The sequence below is a fragment of the Trichoderma citrinoviride genome (genome assembly GCF_003025115.1).
Source record: "Trichoderma citrinoviride strain TUCIM 6016 unplaced genomic scaffold BBK36scaffold_4, whole genome shotgun sequence".
Taxonomy (NCBI): Eukaryota; Fungi; Ascomycota; class Sordariomycetes; order Hypocreales; family Hypocreaceae; genus Trichoderma; species Trichoderma citrinoviride.
The window spans coordinates 22,636-35,097 of NW_020194712.1; the positions used below are offsets into that span (position 1 = coordinate 22,636).

The window sequence follows — 12,462 nt, forward strand, 5'->3', positions numbered from 1 at the left end:
GTGAGAAAGAGAGAGAGAGAGCTGAGTTGAATGGCCATTCTGAAGTTTTTCTGTCCTTGTTGGAACTTGAAAAAGCCAACTGTATATAATGGGCAAGGAATGTTGCCCCTTCCTGTCGATGCTTGTAAGCAAATTTCCAAGTTTTCGATTTACGATACAAGATTTTCTTTTCTTTCTTTATTCTGATTGTTTATCTGAGCTTGAAACAAAGCTACAAAAGCCCATGGAAAATCTCAGGGGTGTCAGTCTAAATACACCATGGGAAGGTTTCCCCGAGATTTCTAGGTTGCTTGAACAAAGTTTTATCCAAACAGGCCGCAACAAACACGGAAATGCAAAATTTCATGGATTCCCGTGGTACCATCTTCCAATCTACGGCTTGACAAAAAAGTAAACGCAACTGAACCTCACGATGATACAAGCACGAAGCCAACAACGCGACAACAAATAAATGTGACAACAAAAACAAGGTGAGTTATATATAAAATCGATAGTTAAAAAAGGCAGAATCCGTCATTCGCCTCCGCTATGAATTCAATACAAAAGCTAATTACTCGATCCATCCATCCATCCATCAATAAATACATCCATCAATGAATACATCCAGCCATCAATCAATCAATGGATTAAACTCTCCTCCGCGTCTTCTCCCTCAAAAGTAACGCTTCCTCCTGTAAAGTAACGCTTTCTTGACCATCAACTTCATACAGAAAAATAAAACAGATAAACAGAAAAATGAAGAAGAGTGAAAAGAAAGGCCAAAAAGGCAGAGTGAATCTAGCCCAGAACAGCTCAGAAGGAATAAAACAGGGGCAGTCTAGAGACGGAGTATCAACAAACTTCCAAAAGAAAAAACACCCTCAAAAGAGAAAAAAGGAAAGGCATGACAAAGACAGATATTTCGTCCAAGCATTCTCAATCTCCTCGCGTCAATCGACATCAGCAAGGAAAAGAGAAGAGGCATGATGAAAGGGGCAAGGGCGCGGTAACATGGAAAGAAGCTGACAACGGCCGTTGAAGAGATAGAAGGACGCTCAAGCCGCCTAGAGAATCGACAGAGCCCGCCCCCTTCTCAGCCGTCGTACTAGGGTGCGACATGCCCCTTATGCCTCATCGGCCGCGGCACCATCCGCCTTCTTCGGCGAACCAGGACGGCTTCCAGAACCCTCGTCGGCCTCACCCTCCGCAACCTCTTGCCCCTCCTCCTCCTCGCCCTCTCCCTCTTCTTCTTCCTCCTCCTCCTCCTCTTCTTCCTCTTCCTCCTCGTCATCCCCGACAATGCCATTCATCCGCTCCCACACTTCGCGCCGGATCTTTTCATCCTTGGCCAGCCGCGCGCGCTCCACTTCTTCAAAGCCTCCCGACTTCTTCAGCTTGCCCTCGGCAACAAAGGCGTGGATCTCGCGGTGGAGCGCGTTGCCCGAGCGGTTCTTCAACTCCTTCTGTCGCAGCTTCTCGGCGCGCTCAATGGCCTCGAGCCGGTCCTGGTGGTTCGGCTGCAGAGCGCGCACCTCGCCCAGCACATCCTCCTTGGCGGCATTCTGATCCAGGCTGTTGCCGAGGTTGTTCAGGCCCCTGGAAAAGGTGCGGGCCGTGCTCGCGCTGTGGCCCGTTCCGCTGTCCTTCATCTGCTCCTTGGTAGCCTGCTCAACGAGGGTAAACGTTTCCGAGGCCTTCTCCAGGTCATCACGCAGATCGATAAGCAGCTCCTCCATAATGCGCAGCTCATCACGTCCCTGGCAAACGTCCTCGAGCTCCTTCTCCCAAATCTTGGTCCAGATTGGCTTCTCCTTGGCCATGTAGTCCTCCATTGCCTTGAGCTCCTTGGAAAGCGCGGTAACGTCCTTGGCGACAACCTCGAGCTGTCGAGGCAGCGGCCGAACACCGCGGTGCACCACGTCCTTGCGCAAGTCTTCCACCAAGTCCTGGAGATCATCCACCTTGGCGACCAGTCGGTCCGAGTCGGCATTGAGCTGCTTACGCCCATTGGAGACATAGGCGTAGCCGGCATCGCCCTCTATGCTGGGGATCGCAGCCTTGGCAGCCGCGGCCTTGACGTGGGCGGCCTTGTTGCGAATCGTGGACATATGTGACTGGATCTCCGACTGGAAGGACGAGTAGGTTTGTCGAAGGACGGCGAGGTCCTGTCGCAGGCTCTGGATCTGTCCGATCTGGCTGTTGTCGAGCTTCCGGCCGGGGCCCAGGGGCTTCGAGCCTTCCGCGGCTCGCGCAGGCGCCTGCTGGGCCTTTTCCAAGACAATCTGAGCCATCTCCTTGGCCGTCTCTTGTTGGCGATCCGAAACCCGCTGGAGAGTAACGGCTTGATCATCGACGTTCTGCTTCACCTCCCGAACAATCTTGGTGAGCGCGCCTATGCCTTCGTCTATGTGCCGTTTCACTTCATCCAGGGGCTCCACGTTGAGAACCAGGACGGTTCGGTCTTTGATGTCACTCAGATCTTCCAACTCATGCCGCACACCAGACACAGGGTCCTGGATGTAAATCTCGGGCAAATCGGCTCCGTTTTGCTGCGTGTTCCAGGAGAACTTCTCGATAAAGGCCAGCTGCAGGCGTCCGATGGAGAGCTCGTCACGACCTTCGGGGAGCACAATCTTCTTGACCTTTGACTTGTACTGGAGGAACAGTGTCAAGTCTTTCGTAGGCGTCGGCGGAGGAGAAACTTGAAAGTACTGCTCGTTGTTCGGCTTCGATTCCGCGGGATGAGGAGCCGATGTCGGCGTCTCTTCCGACTTGGACTTCTGCTCCTTCTTGGACCCAGGGCGTGGCGTCTCGTTCATGAATGGGTTCGAGTCGGTCATGGGACCGGAAAGCGTTGCGCTGGGCGCATATTTTTCATCAGGAGTCTGCGCGGACGGGCTCTCGACAATCACGGACGGCTGACTGGGCGCGTTCTCCTCCGCCACCCGACTGGGCACTCGGATGGGGGAGTTCTCAAAGCCAGGACCGCTCTTGATTTGCGATGCAGTCCGGCTATGTCGGACGGATTCGCGCGACTGGACGGCGCGCAACGACTCCCTCGCCTCTTTCCTTCCCCTATTCGGCGTCGGTCCTGTCTGTGAAGGTAGCATGGGTACGACATTGCCAGCTGATCCAAGATGCTTCGAGATCTGATACTGGGAGTATCTCCGGGACGCTCTCCTCTCCAAGTCACCACCCTTTTGCAGCGCTGCCAGCGCACTCGATGTCTTGTCCGGTGGCGGCGGCGGCGGCGGCGGAAAGGCGTCAATATTGAGCTCTGGCGCGGGCGGCGGCCCTGCAGGCAGGGAGGTATCGTTGTCTGCTGGATAAGGCGGCATCACAGGCATGCTCTGCATGGTGGCGCTGGAAATGGAAGACACCTCTGAAGCGACGGACCCCCTGGATGGGTCACGCTCGGCGTTGAAGCGCCGCGTGGGCGACGATCCGCCGTTTTGCTGCGGGCCGGAACCTGGTCGATGCGAATGCGGTCGGTGGCTCTCTATAGTGTCGTCCAGCATGTTGGTCAGGCCGCTGCTCCCGCTCCCGATGGTGCTAACGCTCGTGGTTCGCTCCGGTACCGCGGAGCCGTCTCGGTCACGCCCTTGCCTCTGGCGCAATCTCTGCTGCTTCCGCTTCAGCCCGTGGAGCAGGTTGATGATGATGTCCCGAATCCTAGGCAGGTACCTCTCCAAGCTCTCGGCGCTCGCTTCTTGGCTCAGGCAGGCCTCGAGGATGCTGCGAAGCAGGTCGGGCACGTTGCCGAGGTCGGAGGTGTCGACGTTGATGGCGGTAAAGGCCCGGCAAGCCATGTTGAACTCGTAGCCTAATCGTACGTAGACGTCGGAGACTTGCGCATCGGTTGCTTGGCCACGCGACCACTGCGTCAGCGTTTCGAGAAGCTGCTTGGTGGCTACGAGGAGATGGGTGACGCTCCTTTCGATTTGCGACAGCGGCATGTTGGAACCGCTCCCCGATCCGGATGAACCCTATGCACACAGTCAGCCCGAGTTGCGCGCCGCTGGATTCGAGTCGCCCAGGCGCCGGAAATCAGGATAGGACAAGTTCGGCTTGACGTACCTCGCGGGTTGTCCTCCTCGACCCGCTGGTGGACGGGGCGGACCTGACAGAGGCATTGGATTGACGCTGCTGGGGATGGCCTTGCTGCATGCCAGGCGAGATGGCTCGCACGGAAACATTTGGCGGAGGCCCGGGGTCCGTCGCCCCTGGGGATCGCCGTTGTGAGTAGGCTCTCTGGGCGGCAGAGGCTTGTGGCTGCATCGTATCACTTCTCCCGAGTTACTCTTGACTCCGTTTCTTCTTCTCTTCAGCTCCCCCGTGAATCGGAATGGTGTTGTGGTTTTCTGGATCGGATGGGCCGTATCCCCCTTATATTCGCTCGACGGGCCGTTATCGCGGGAACCAAACGGGTGGCTGGCGAGCGGGTCGAAGAAAGCGTCGTGTGGCGGACTTTGAGGTGAGCGAGCGATAGGGATGGACGGTAGAGTCGTTGCTTGGGCCTCGGGTGCTACAGAAGCAAAAAGTCGAGAGACAATAAAGCTCGAGTTGCTTTTCGTCCGAGGACTTGTTGGCCAGAGACAGAGCAAGGAGCAGTTCGGTAATCAAACAAGGGCAGCGACGGTTCAAGTGCGACAGCGGAACGGGCGTCACATTATCCAACGAGCGGCAGGCGGCTGAAGGAGAAAAAGCAAGCCGAGGCGCCTCCCGTGCGTTTGTTATGCGCAACACACAAGAGAAGCACAAAGCTCGGCGCCAGATAGAGCGAGGAAAAGGCTGGCGGGTTGTGGCGATGGCTTCGGATTGCGGAACAAGTGTCTCGAGTCGGGGGACGCTGGACCGGGCTGCTGAAGATGCAGATGTCAGGGGTGTTGGTTGTTCGTTAGAGAGAGAACGTAGGAAGAAAGGACGATGCGGCAGAAGCAGGGGAAAAAGGAATGGCCGAAGCTGGAACCGGGGAAAAGAGGCTGGTTGGTGTTGTGCCGGGTTCAGCAGCTGGCTGGCCTTGACAGCTGGAAAAGGCAGAACAGAACAGAATGGCCGCGAGAGGGGGGCCGGCGTGGGAGGTGAGTCCGTGCATCGGGATTGTTCGTACTGTGCTTTGTTCGAACGATCTACAGGTACAACTACGGCCGGAGAAGCGTCGGACCCGATGGGATGAAAAGCCTCACCAAATGCCCGTGGGCGTATATGACGAGAATACGATGGGATCGCTATTTCGAGTTGAAAAGACGGCATTTCAGACAAGGTTTCTCGGGAAGTGAGTTCCAGGGCCTCGTATTGCAGCAAGCGAACGAGAGACGGATATACAGTGCCCTCGGGGACAGCACACAGTGCGCCTGGGTCGCCTCACCTCAACCCCAGTAGAGAGGATACTAGATAGACTACGATGTGTACCTAGCTTGGAAACAACTCAGTCTGTGTCGTTCCGCCGCAACCAGATGAAACATGGCGGCCTAGTTAGTTGTATATAAGCATAACCTAAACTCTCTCACTCTTCCATCTCTCTCTCTCTCTCTGTCTCTCTCTTCATCTCTCATACTCACTCGTGCGTGTCTCTTCCATCTCTCCAAATTCCTCTTCCCCAAATCAACTGCACATCATCCATCCCCTATACTACTTTTCTCCCAGGGCTCCAGCTCCCAAATCTACAGGGTCCCCACGGCATGTGCGCATCAGCAGATCAATCAAGAACCCGAAAGACCTGTCAGTGGCTGAGATGCGACGTGGCCATTGGACAGCTCAGCTCTTCTTTTTCCCTTCTTCCTTTCAATCTATTTTCTTCCTTTTTTTCTTTGTTCCGGGTGACTGGGCTCCAACTTGGTGTGTATGTTATTTATAGAACCGGGAGTCTTATTTATTATGAGTATTGCTATCCGGGCACTGATGGATTGCTATTCGGGCACTGACTAGCCTAAGTAGGCATAGTAGGGGTCTGTGCATAAGGGCCCACAGAAATTTCCCTTAACTTTAAAAATTCATAAAAAATTCTAGAAAAATATTTCTAAAGAAATTATTAAATTTTTAGCTTCTTTATATAGTTAGATTATATATTTTTTATTTTATTTTCATTTTTTAGCATATATATAGCTTTAAAACTTATCTTTTTCTTAAACTAGCATTTTTTAGCTAAGTAATACTTTTTAAAGCATGCACTTTTAAGAATATTAAAATTTAGATAAAAAGCTATATAGCTATATAAAAAGTTACCTGATTTATTTCTGATATAGTATATTAAATATAGCTTTTAGATAGTCTAAGTTTCTACCTATTTATAAGCTATTAAATAGATATAAAAAATATATAAAAAATATTACTAAGTTTTTTAACTAATACTTAAGCTAATTATATTTTTTCATATTTTTCTTAATTTTCTTAGATATAGATAAAAACATAGTACCTAAAGGAAAATTTTAAGGTACTTCCACCAGTGCCCGGATAGCAATCCGTCAGTGCCCGGATAGCAATACTCTTTATTATTCCTTAGGGCTCCTTAGGTATTTATGGCTGCCCAACCGCAGCAGCAGCCACGAGGTGTCGAGCACGAGGTTGCAACCAGAACCCACCAAACAGATACGAACTGATGATAATCACGTCCCCCCCCGGTTCAGATCAACGAGTGTATTTCCTCTGCGAGGCTGCTCTCCCTCGTATGTATGTAAGATTCATTTCCAGTGTCGCAATACTATTAGTAATATATTGATGTACATACGCCCTTCACGGTGACACAACTACACCAGCCCTTTGCGTGAACACGCAAACCCCCCCGTTTCACAATCTTCATGTAATACAGGTAAGGTATGTATGTAGTTGTATGCACGTAGGTATAAGCATCATTCATTGTTCGCCCATCCTCGCTGTGCATGTGTGTTGCCTCGTGCCTCTCATTCGACAAAATCTCCAATCCCGTCTGGAAGCTTTCTAGAATGCTCTCCAAGCCCATCCGAGGCGAGATAACGAAAGTGTGTCCTCCCCCTGCGGTACCTTGCAGCTGTCCCTTGCAGGATCCCGGACAAAAATCTGCAACTTCAGCTCCCGTGGCAACGCGGCTCATACGGAAGCAGGTACATACAGGCACTTGCAAGTATCACACAATACTACCTAGTATCACATTCTCTAGTTCCGCGCCCGTGTTCTATCGCATGTATCCCTGGCTCTATCGAGTATGTATGTGCTACAACAGATATTGTGAACGTAAAAAAAAAAAAGAAAAAGAAAAAGAGAAAAAGACAACAAAACAGCAGTCATCATCGCACGCCCCATCCGTCGTCCAGCAACGCCGTGGCCTCCTCCAGGCTCAAGCCCGCCGTCTCGGGATAGATGCGCCAGACGAGGACATACCCCACGGCACAAACCGCCGCGTACAGCACAAAGGTCCACGACGGGCTCAGCGCGTCCATGAGCGGCAGAAACGTCAGGCCGACGGCAAAGTTGGCCGCCCAGTTGGTCGCCGTCGCGGCGCCGCTGCCCGCCGAGCGGACGGCCAGGGGGAACAGCTCGCTCTGCATCCACGGCACGTTGCCCAGGCCGAGGGCGTAGGACGCCACGTAGACCATGATGCTGACGAGGACGACGACGGCTGGCCTGGTCTCGCGCTCGGCCTCGGTCGTTGTTGCTGTTGTTGTTGTCGTCGTCGATGTCGTGGCTTCGTCGTCGTCACCGTTCCGGGCGGCTGGTGACGGCTCCAGAGAGAGATGGGAGAAACCGGCTGCGGCCAAGAGCAGCCCCAGCGCCATGAACGGGATCGAATACAGCAGAATCCGGCGGCGGCCAATGCGGTCGATGAGGACCAGGGCGACCAGCGTAAAGACAAAGTTGGTGATGGCGACAATGAGAGACGTCAGCGTAGGGCTCTCGAAGCCCATGATGGAGAAGATGGTGGCCGAAAAGTACATCAAGGAGTTCTGTCCAGGCCCGTTAGCTCAAGTCCCCAGTTTAGACAGTTGCAATCTTGTATAGGTCACCTACAAAACCACACAGCTGCTGCAGTCCCTGCAAGAGACACGCAATGGCCAACGCACGGCGGTGCTTCCCCACGCTCAACAGCTCGTGCCACACACCGAGGCCCTTCCATGGGCCTGACGCATGGCGGGCCGCAAGCAGGCGTGCCTCCTCCTCTTCGCGAACTTCCATCTCAATCTCCCTGATGACGGCATCCGCCGAGCCATCAAACCGCCCTTGTACGCCATCGACCCTTTGTATAACCCGCCGGGCATCGTCCGACCTCCCCGCCTTCACCAGCCAGCGCGGCGTCTCCGGCATCAAGGCAACAAGAGCGCCCTGCAAGCCCGCCGGCAACGCGCCCAGTCCCACCATCCACCGCCAGCCCGTCTCCTTGGACGCATACGTCGACAGCGCCCAGCCGAGGATGTACGCCGCCATCTGCCCGAGCGTGATGAAGAGCACGTTGATGGTCACCAGACGGCCTCTGTGCGACGATGGCGCAACCTCGGCAATGTACAGCGGCACCACGAAGCTCGCCGCGCCCACCGCCGCGCCGATGATGCAGCGGCCGGCCACCATCAGCGGCACCGTCGAGCTGACGGCCTGCAGGGCGGCGCCGACGATGAAGAGCACGTCGGCGTAGAGGATGACTCGCTTGCGGCCCAGGCGGTCGGCGATGTGGGACGAGAAGGGCGAGACGAGAAGCGCGAAGAGGGAGGTCGAGGACGTGATGATGGACTTGTCCATGGACGTGAGGTCTCGGCCCGACAGCGCCTTTCCGATCGAGACGAGCGTGGCAGAAATGACTCCGGTATCGTCTGTTGAGGGCAACGACTTGGTCAGTACGCATTCTCCGTGAGTCCCCAAACAAGACCGAAGCAGCACTCACATCCAAACAAGAGCCCGCTGATGCCCGCGGCAAATGTCAGGATCAAGACGAACAAGCCGGGACGCTCGCTGCTCGCCTTTCCCGCGGCCGCCCTGGACGCTGGCTCGTCGTCGGCGGCATCGTACGGCGCGTCATCGTCGTGGCGGCTGTTGGAGATCAAGGGCGCCTGGGAGCTGTCCATTGCGATGGCAAGCTCTCTGTCACCGGTGCCGCGCCTTGTGTCGAGCCCATGAGTCCCAGGAGGAGTAGGTTGAGGTTCCGTCCAAGCAGCGCTGAGGGTCAGAGTCCGGGGCCCCGAAATGGCGGCGTGACCCCGGCGCTAAGACCCGGTGACATTTCTCGTCCCCCCACATGTATTAAAGGCTCCAGCGGTAAAGTGTTGGATTCTGACTGTGAATTCGAGGTCAAAGAGATATTCATCCATTCGTCCTATCAGTGTTTGCATTTGTGCTATTGAGGCTTCATGAGATGGATATTACGTGTAGTATCCAGCGTCATTCTGCCTCTTCGTACCAGTTTCTGCAATCCTTCTCGCTAGGAAGAGTATCAGAAAAGAAAACATGACCCTTCTCATCGGCTTCCTCGTCACAATAACACACGTCACTCCGCGGGCTTCTTCGCCAAAGCCACAATGCTAAAGTTCACGTTCCCATTCCCAGCCTTCAAAAACCTGCGCACGGCCAAGTCCAGCGCCCCCTCGCTCAGCACATCGTCGCCCTCGCGCATCAGCCCCCGGTCCAAGGGCCCGTCAGTGGCGCCCTCCAGCTCCCACAAGTGGCCATCCTTTCCCTTGACGAAAGAGATGAAGTGGAAAAAGTTGTCCTCGTTGGCACCAGGTGGCTGGGAATTCCCCGTCCTCGCGGCCTTCATGTGCTTCTTCTCCAGCTCTTCGTTATTGTACAACGCCGCGGCCCTCTCAACCGGCTTCAGAGGCGTAGTTTCGCGTAAGAGGCCGTCCAAGAAGGACCCCTGCTGGACAAACTGCCTCGCCTCGCCGTTGGCCACGGAATGCAGCAGCGCCATGAGCCCGCACGCATGGCCGATGGTCTGCTGGAACCAGAGGACGGGCTCGTCGTCGCCGCTCTTGTCGTAGGTCAGCTGCGCTGGCGACACGGCGTGTCCGTCTTCTTTGCGGACGACATAGTATGGCTCCTCCGGGGTGATGAAGATGAGTGCTAGGACGGGGCGCGGCACCAGCGAGAGGAGACTGGCATCGTCGAGGCTGTAGACGTCGTAGAAGCCGAGGTCGGGGGAGACGCCGAGGTCGTGGACCAGGGAGGTGAAGACTTCGGGGTTGTTTTCGAGGGGGATGAAGGTTTTCTGTCCGGAGGGACGAAAGTAGACGCCTTCTGTCGGCATGCTGTAGGGCGGTATTTTTGGTATGTTTGACTGGTCAAGATTACTGTGAATGTTCGTTGATGTGAGGATCATGCAATATGTCAGGTTGCGTTGAAGAAGAGGTGGTGTTTCTGGCGCGGGGTTGCCTCTGACGCTGTAGGTACGCGGCCCTTCGCTGCCTGCTGTGCTAAGATCATAATGACTGACTATCAAAAGGAATTCATACATGGAACGAAACCGACTCTTCATTTGAAAGACATAAACAAGTGTGAAGTCACTAGCAATTATATGAAATATTGACTGCACTCGAGCCCAGTGATGAAACAGATCAAATCGATCTCTGTGTTGCTTGCTCGCTAATATATCAGTCTAAACGAGTAGAGTATCAAAGTCTCATCCGAGAATATCCAATGAGAAACAAAAAGGACAGCTAACAAGTGCCCAAAACATGAATTGCAACAGCCCAGGCATCATGCCTTGTTCCTGGCATTCGCCTCCGCCTGAGCCTTGGCCATGGCCTCATCCATTGCCTTCACCTGCCCCTCGTCCAACTGCTCTGCCATGCGAATCTTCCGCTGCTGCATCCACTTTCCGACAATATACTCTGTCACATTCGTCGTGAACAGCAAGCCCTGGCAGCGATCCCAAGCAAGCTGCTGAATCTTCTCAACACGAGCCATCATGTCGGACTCGAACTGACGGATCCCATCGTCCAGCTCTTCGGCGCTCTGAGCCTTGAGAATCACTCGGGCCAGAATCATGGCATCCTCAAGCGCCTGGTTGACGCCCTCGCCCGCATGAGGCGTCATCAGATGGGCCGCGTCGCCGATGAGAGTGACGCCGGGCTTGTGCTCCCACTTTGCCCCGACGGGCAGCCGGAACAGCGACCTGGTGAGCGTTCGCCCCTGGGCAGCGTCAAGAGCTTTGTGAAACACGGGGCCCCAGTGCTCCATCTCCTTGGCCAACGCCTTCTTCACCTGCGCGAGGTCTTCACAGTCGTAGCCGCACTTGTCAGGCTTCATCCAGTCCGGGTCCTCTCGCACGAAGCTGAAGCCCATGGAGATGCTGCCGTCGCCCATTTGCTGCAGCGTGAAGCGCTGGTGGTCCGCGCTGGCGAAGAGGCTCCCGCGGTTGACGAGCTTGTAGATTTCAGGGGCGGTCTTCTCGGCATCGGGAATCGAGAGGTCGTGCATGCCGACTCCTGTGAATTCCGGCTTGAGCTCTGGCGCGATGGACAGGCGGACTTTGCTAAAGGCCCCGTCGGCGCCAACAACGAGGTCGAAGTCGGCCGTGGTTCCATTGGTAAAGGTCAAGGTGGTGCCATCTACCCTTTGCAGACGGTGGCCCCATTTGACGGTGTCTTCCGGGAGGGAGTCGAGCAGGATCTCTCTGAGCTTGACGCGGTCGATCTCCGGGCGCTCTCCAAAGGCAATGTTGGATGCGGCGTCGGCGTTTCGAACAATGTAGTAGTGCAGGTCCTTGTCCACAACGGCCAGGTACTGGCCGTCGTAGCGAGCGTGCGACAGAAAGACGTCCCAGAGGCCGGCTTCCTTGATGGCTGCGAGGCCGGACTCGGTGTGCAGATCCAGGCTTCCGCCTTGGGAGCGGATGCTGGCAGAGGTCTCGCCTTCGAAGACGGTAGCTTGGATGCCTCCTAGATGGAGGAGTCGGGCGAGCATGCAGCCTTTGAGGATTGTTAGCTAACGGGATTGGGGAGAATCAGGATTGAGTGGACTTACCAGCCGGCCCAGCTCCAATGATGGCAATTCGCATGTTTTGCATGTTGAATAGTCTTTGGCAATGAGTTGATGCTGTTGGTGTACTTGGAAGTAGCGCGATGTTGTAAGTGGAGTGCTCAGCGTGCTGATGAAGTAGCGATTTGAATAAGAAGACTAGGGATAACGCTCAAAGCTGTTTAGACTTGTTTGTTGATTTCCTTCCTCCTCGAAACAGGGCGAACTCAATCCTTTTATATCTATCGCCAAAAATTCCGATTCCTTGAGTCTCATGTTACAGAACTCTCTGGTTTAGACTTTCTGGTCGTATCATTACTACTATCCTCTAGCTTCAGCCACGCGGCCGGAGTTTTAGATGACTCATCCAAAAGTCCGAGCAACAGCCTCAGGGACGCGCGGAAAGGGGATCGTTGCCTGCGGTAGAGCATGACGATTGTGCACGAAGGAGTGCTTTCTTGTGTAGGATGGAGATTGGTTATCCTTGTTATGATTGGTAGCAACTTGGAGCTTTCAACTGTGTCATACGACTATTGCAGAGGGCGATGACTATCGAGTCGGCAA

The 12,462-nt window shown here is 54.5% G+C and overlaps 4 protein-coding genes across 4 annotated transcripts; all 4 read right to left on the reverse strand.

Moving 5' to 3' along the window:
* Positions 1-1,043: 1,043 nt before the first annotated feature.
* Positions 1,044-4,257, reverse strand: BBK36DRAFT_1167093 (AIP3-domain-containing protein; the record flags this gene model as incomplete). Its single annotated transcript, XM_024894998.1, has 4 exons — positions 1,044-1,084; positions 1,181-1,862; positions 1,896-3,965; positions 4,057-4,257. 4 exons carry the CDS (start codon positions 4,255-4,257, stop codon positions 1,044-1,046), a joined length of 2,994 nt encoding a protein of 997 aa, XP_024751109.1.
* Positions 4,258-7,240: 2,983 nt separating this feature from the next.
* BBK36DRAFT_156084 (general substrate transporter) lies at positions 7,241-9,024 on the reverse strand (the record flags this gene model as incomplete). The annotated part of the gene is made up of 3 exons (XM_024897644.1): positions 8,852-9,024; positions 7,963-8,756; positions 7,241-7,898 (listed from the first exon to the last, which is right to left on the reverse strand). Exons 1-3 carry the CDS (start codon positions 9,006-9,008, stop codon positions 7,242-7,244), a joined length of 1,608 nt encoding a protein of 535 aa, XP_024751110.1. The 5' UTR covers positions 9,009-9,024.
* Positions 9,025-9,427: 403 nt separating this feature from the next.
* Positions 9,428-10,186, reverse strand: BBK36DRAFT_1133051 (cysteine proteinase; the record flags this gene model as incomplete). The annotated part of the gene is made up of 2 exons (XM_024892061.1): positions 9,428-9,796; positions 9,833-10,186. The coding sequence occupies 2 exons, from the start codon at positions 10,184-10,186 to the stop codon at positions 9,428-9,430; spliced, it is 723 nt and encodes a 240-aa protein (XP_024751111.1).
* A 449-nt stretch (positions 10,187-10,635) lies between these two features.
* On the reverse strand, positions 10,636-11,947 carry BBK36DRAFT_1115106 (FAD/NAD(P)-binding domain-containing protein; the record flags this gene model as incomplete). The annotated part of the gene is made up of 2 exons (XM_024890094.1): positions 10,636-11,849; positions 11,905-11,947. 2 exons carry the CDS (start codon positions 11,945-11,947, stop codon positions 10,636-10,638), a joined length of 1,257 nt encoding a protein of 418 aa, XP_024751112.1.
* Positions 11,948-12,462: the final 515 nt, after the last annotated feature.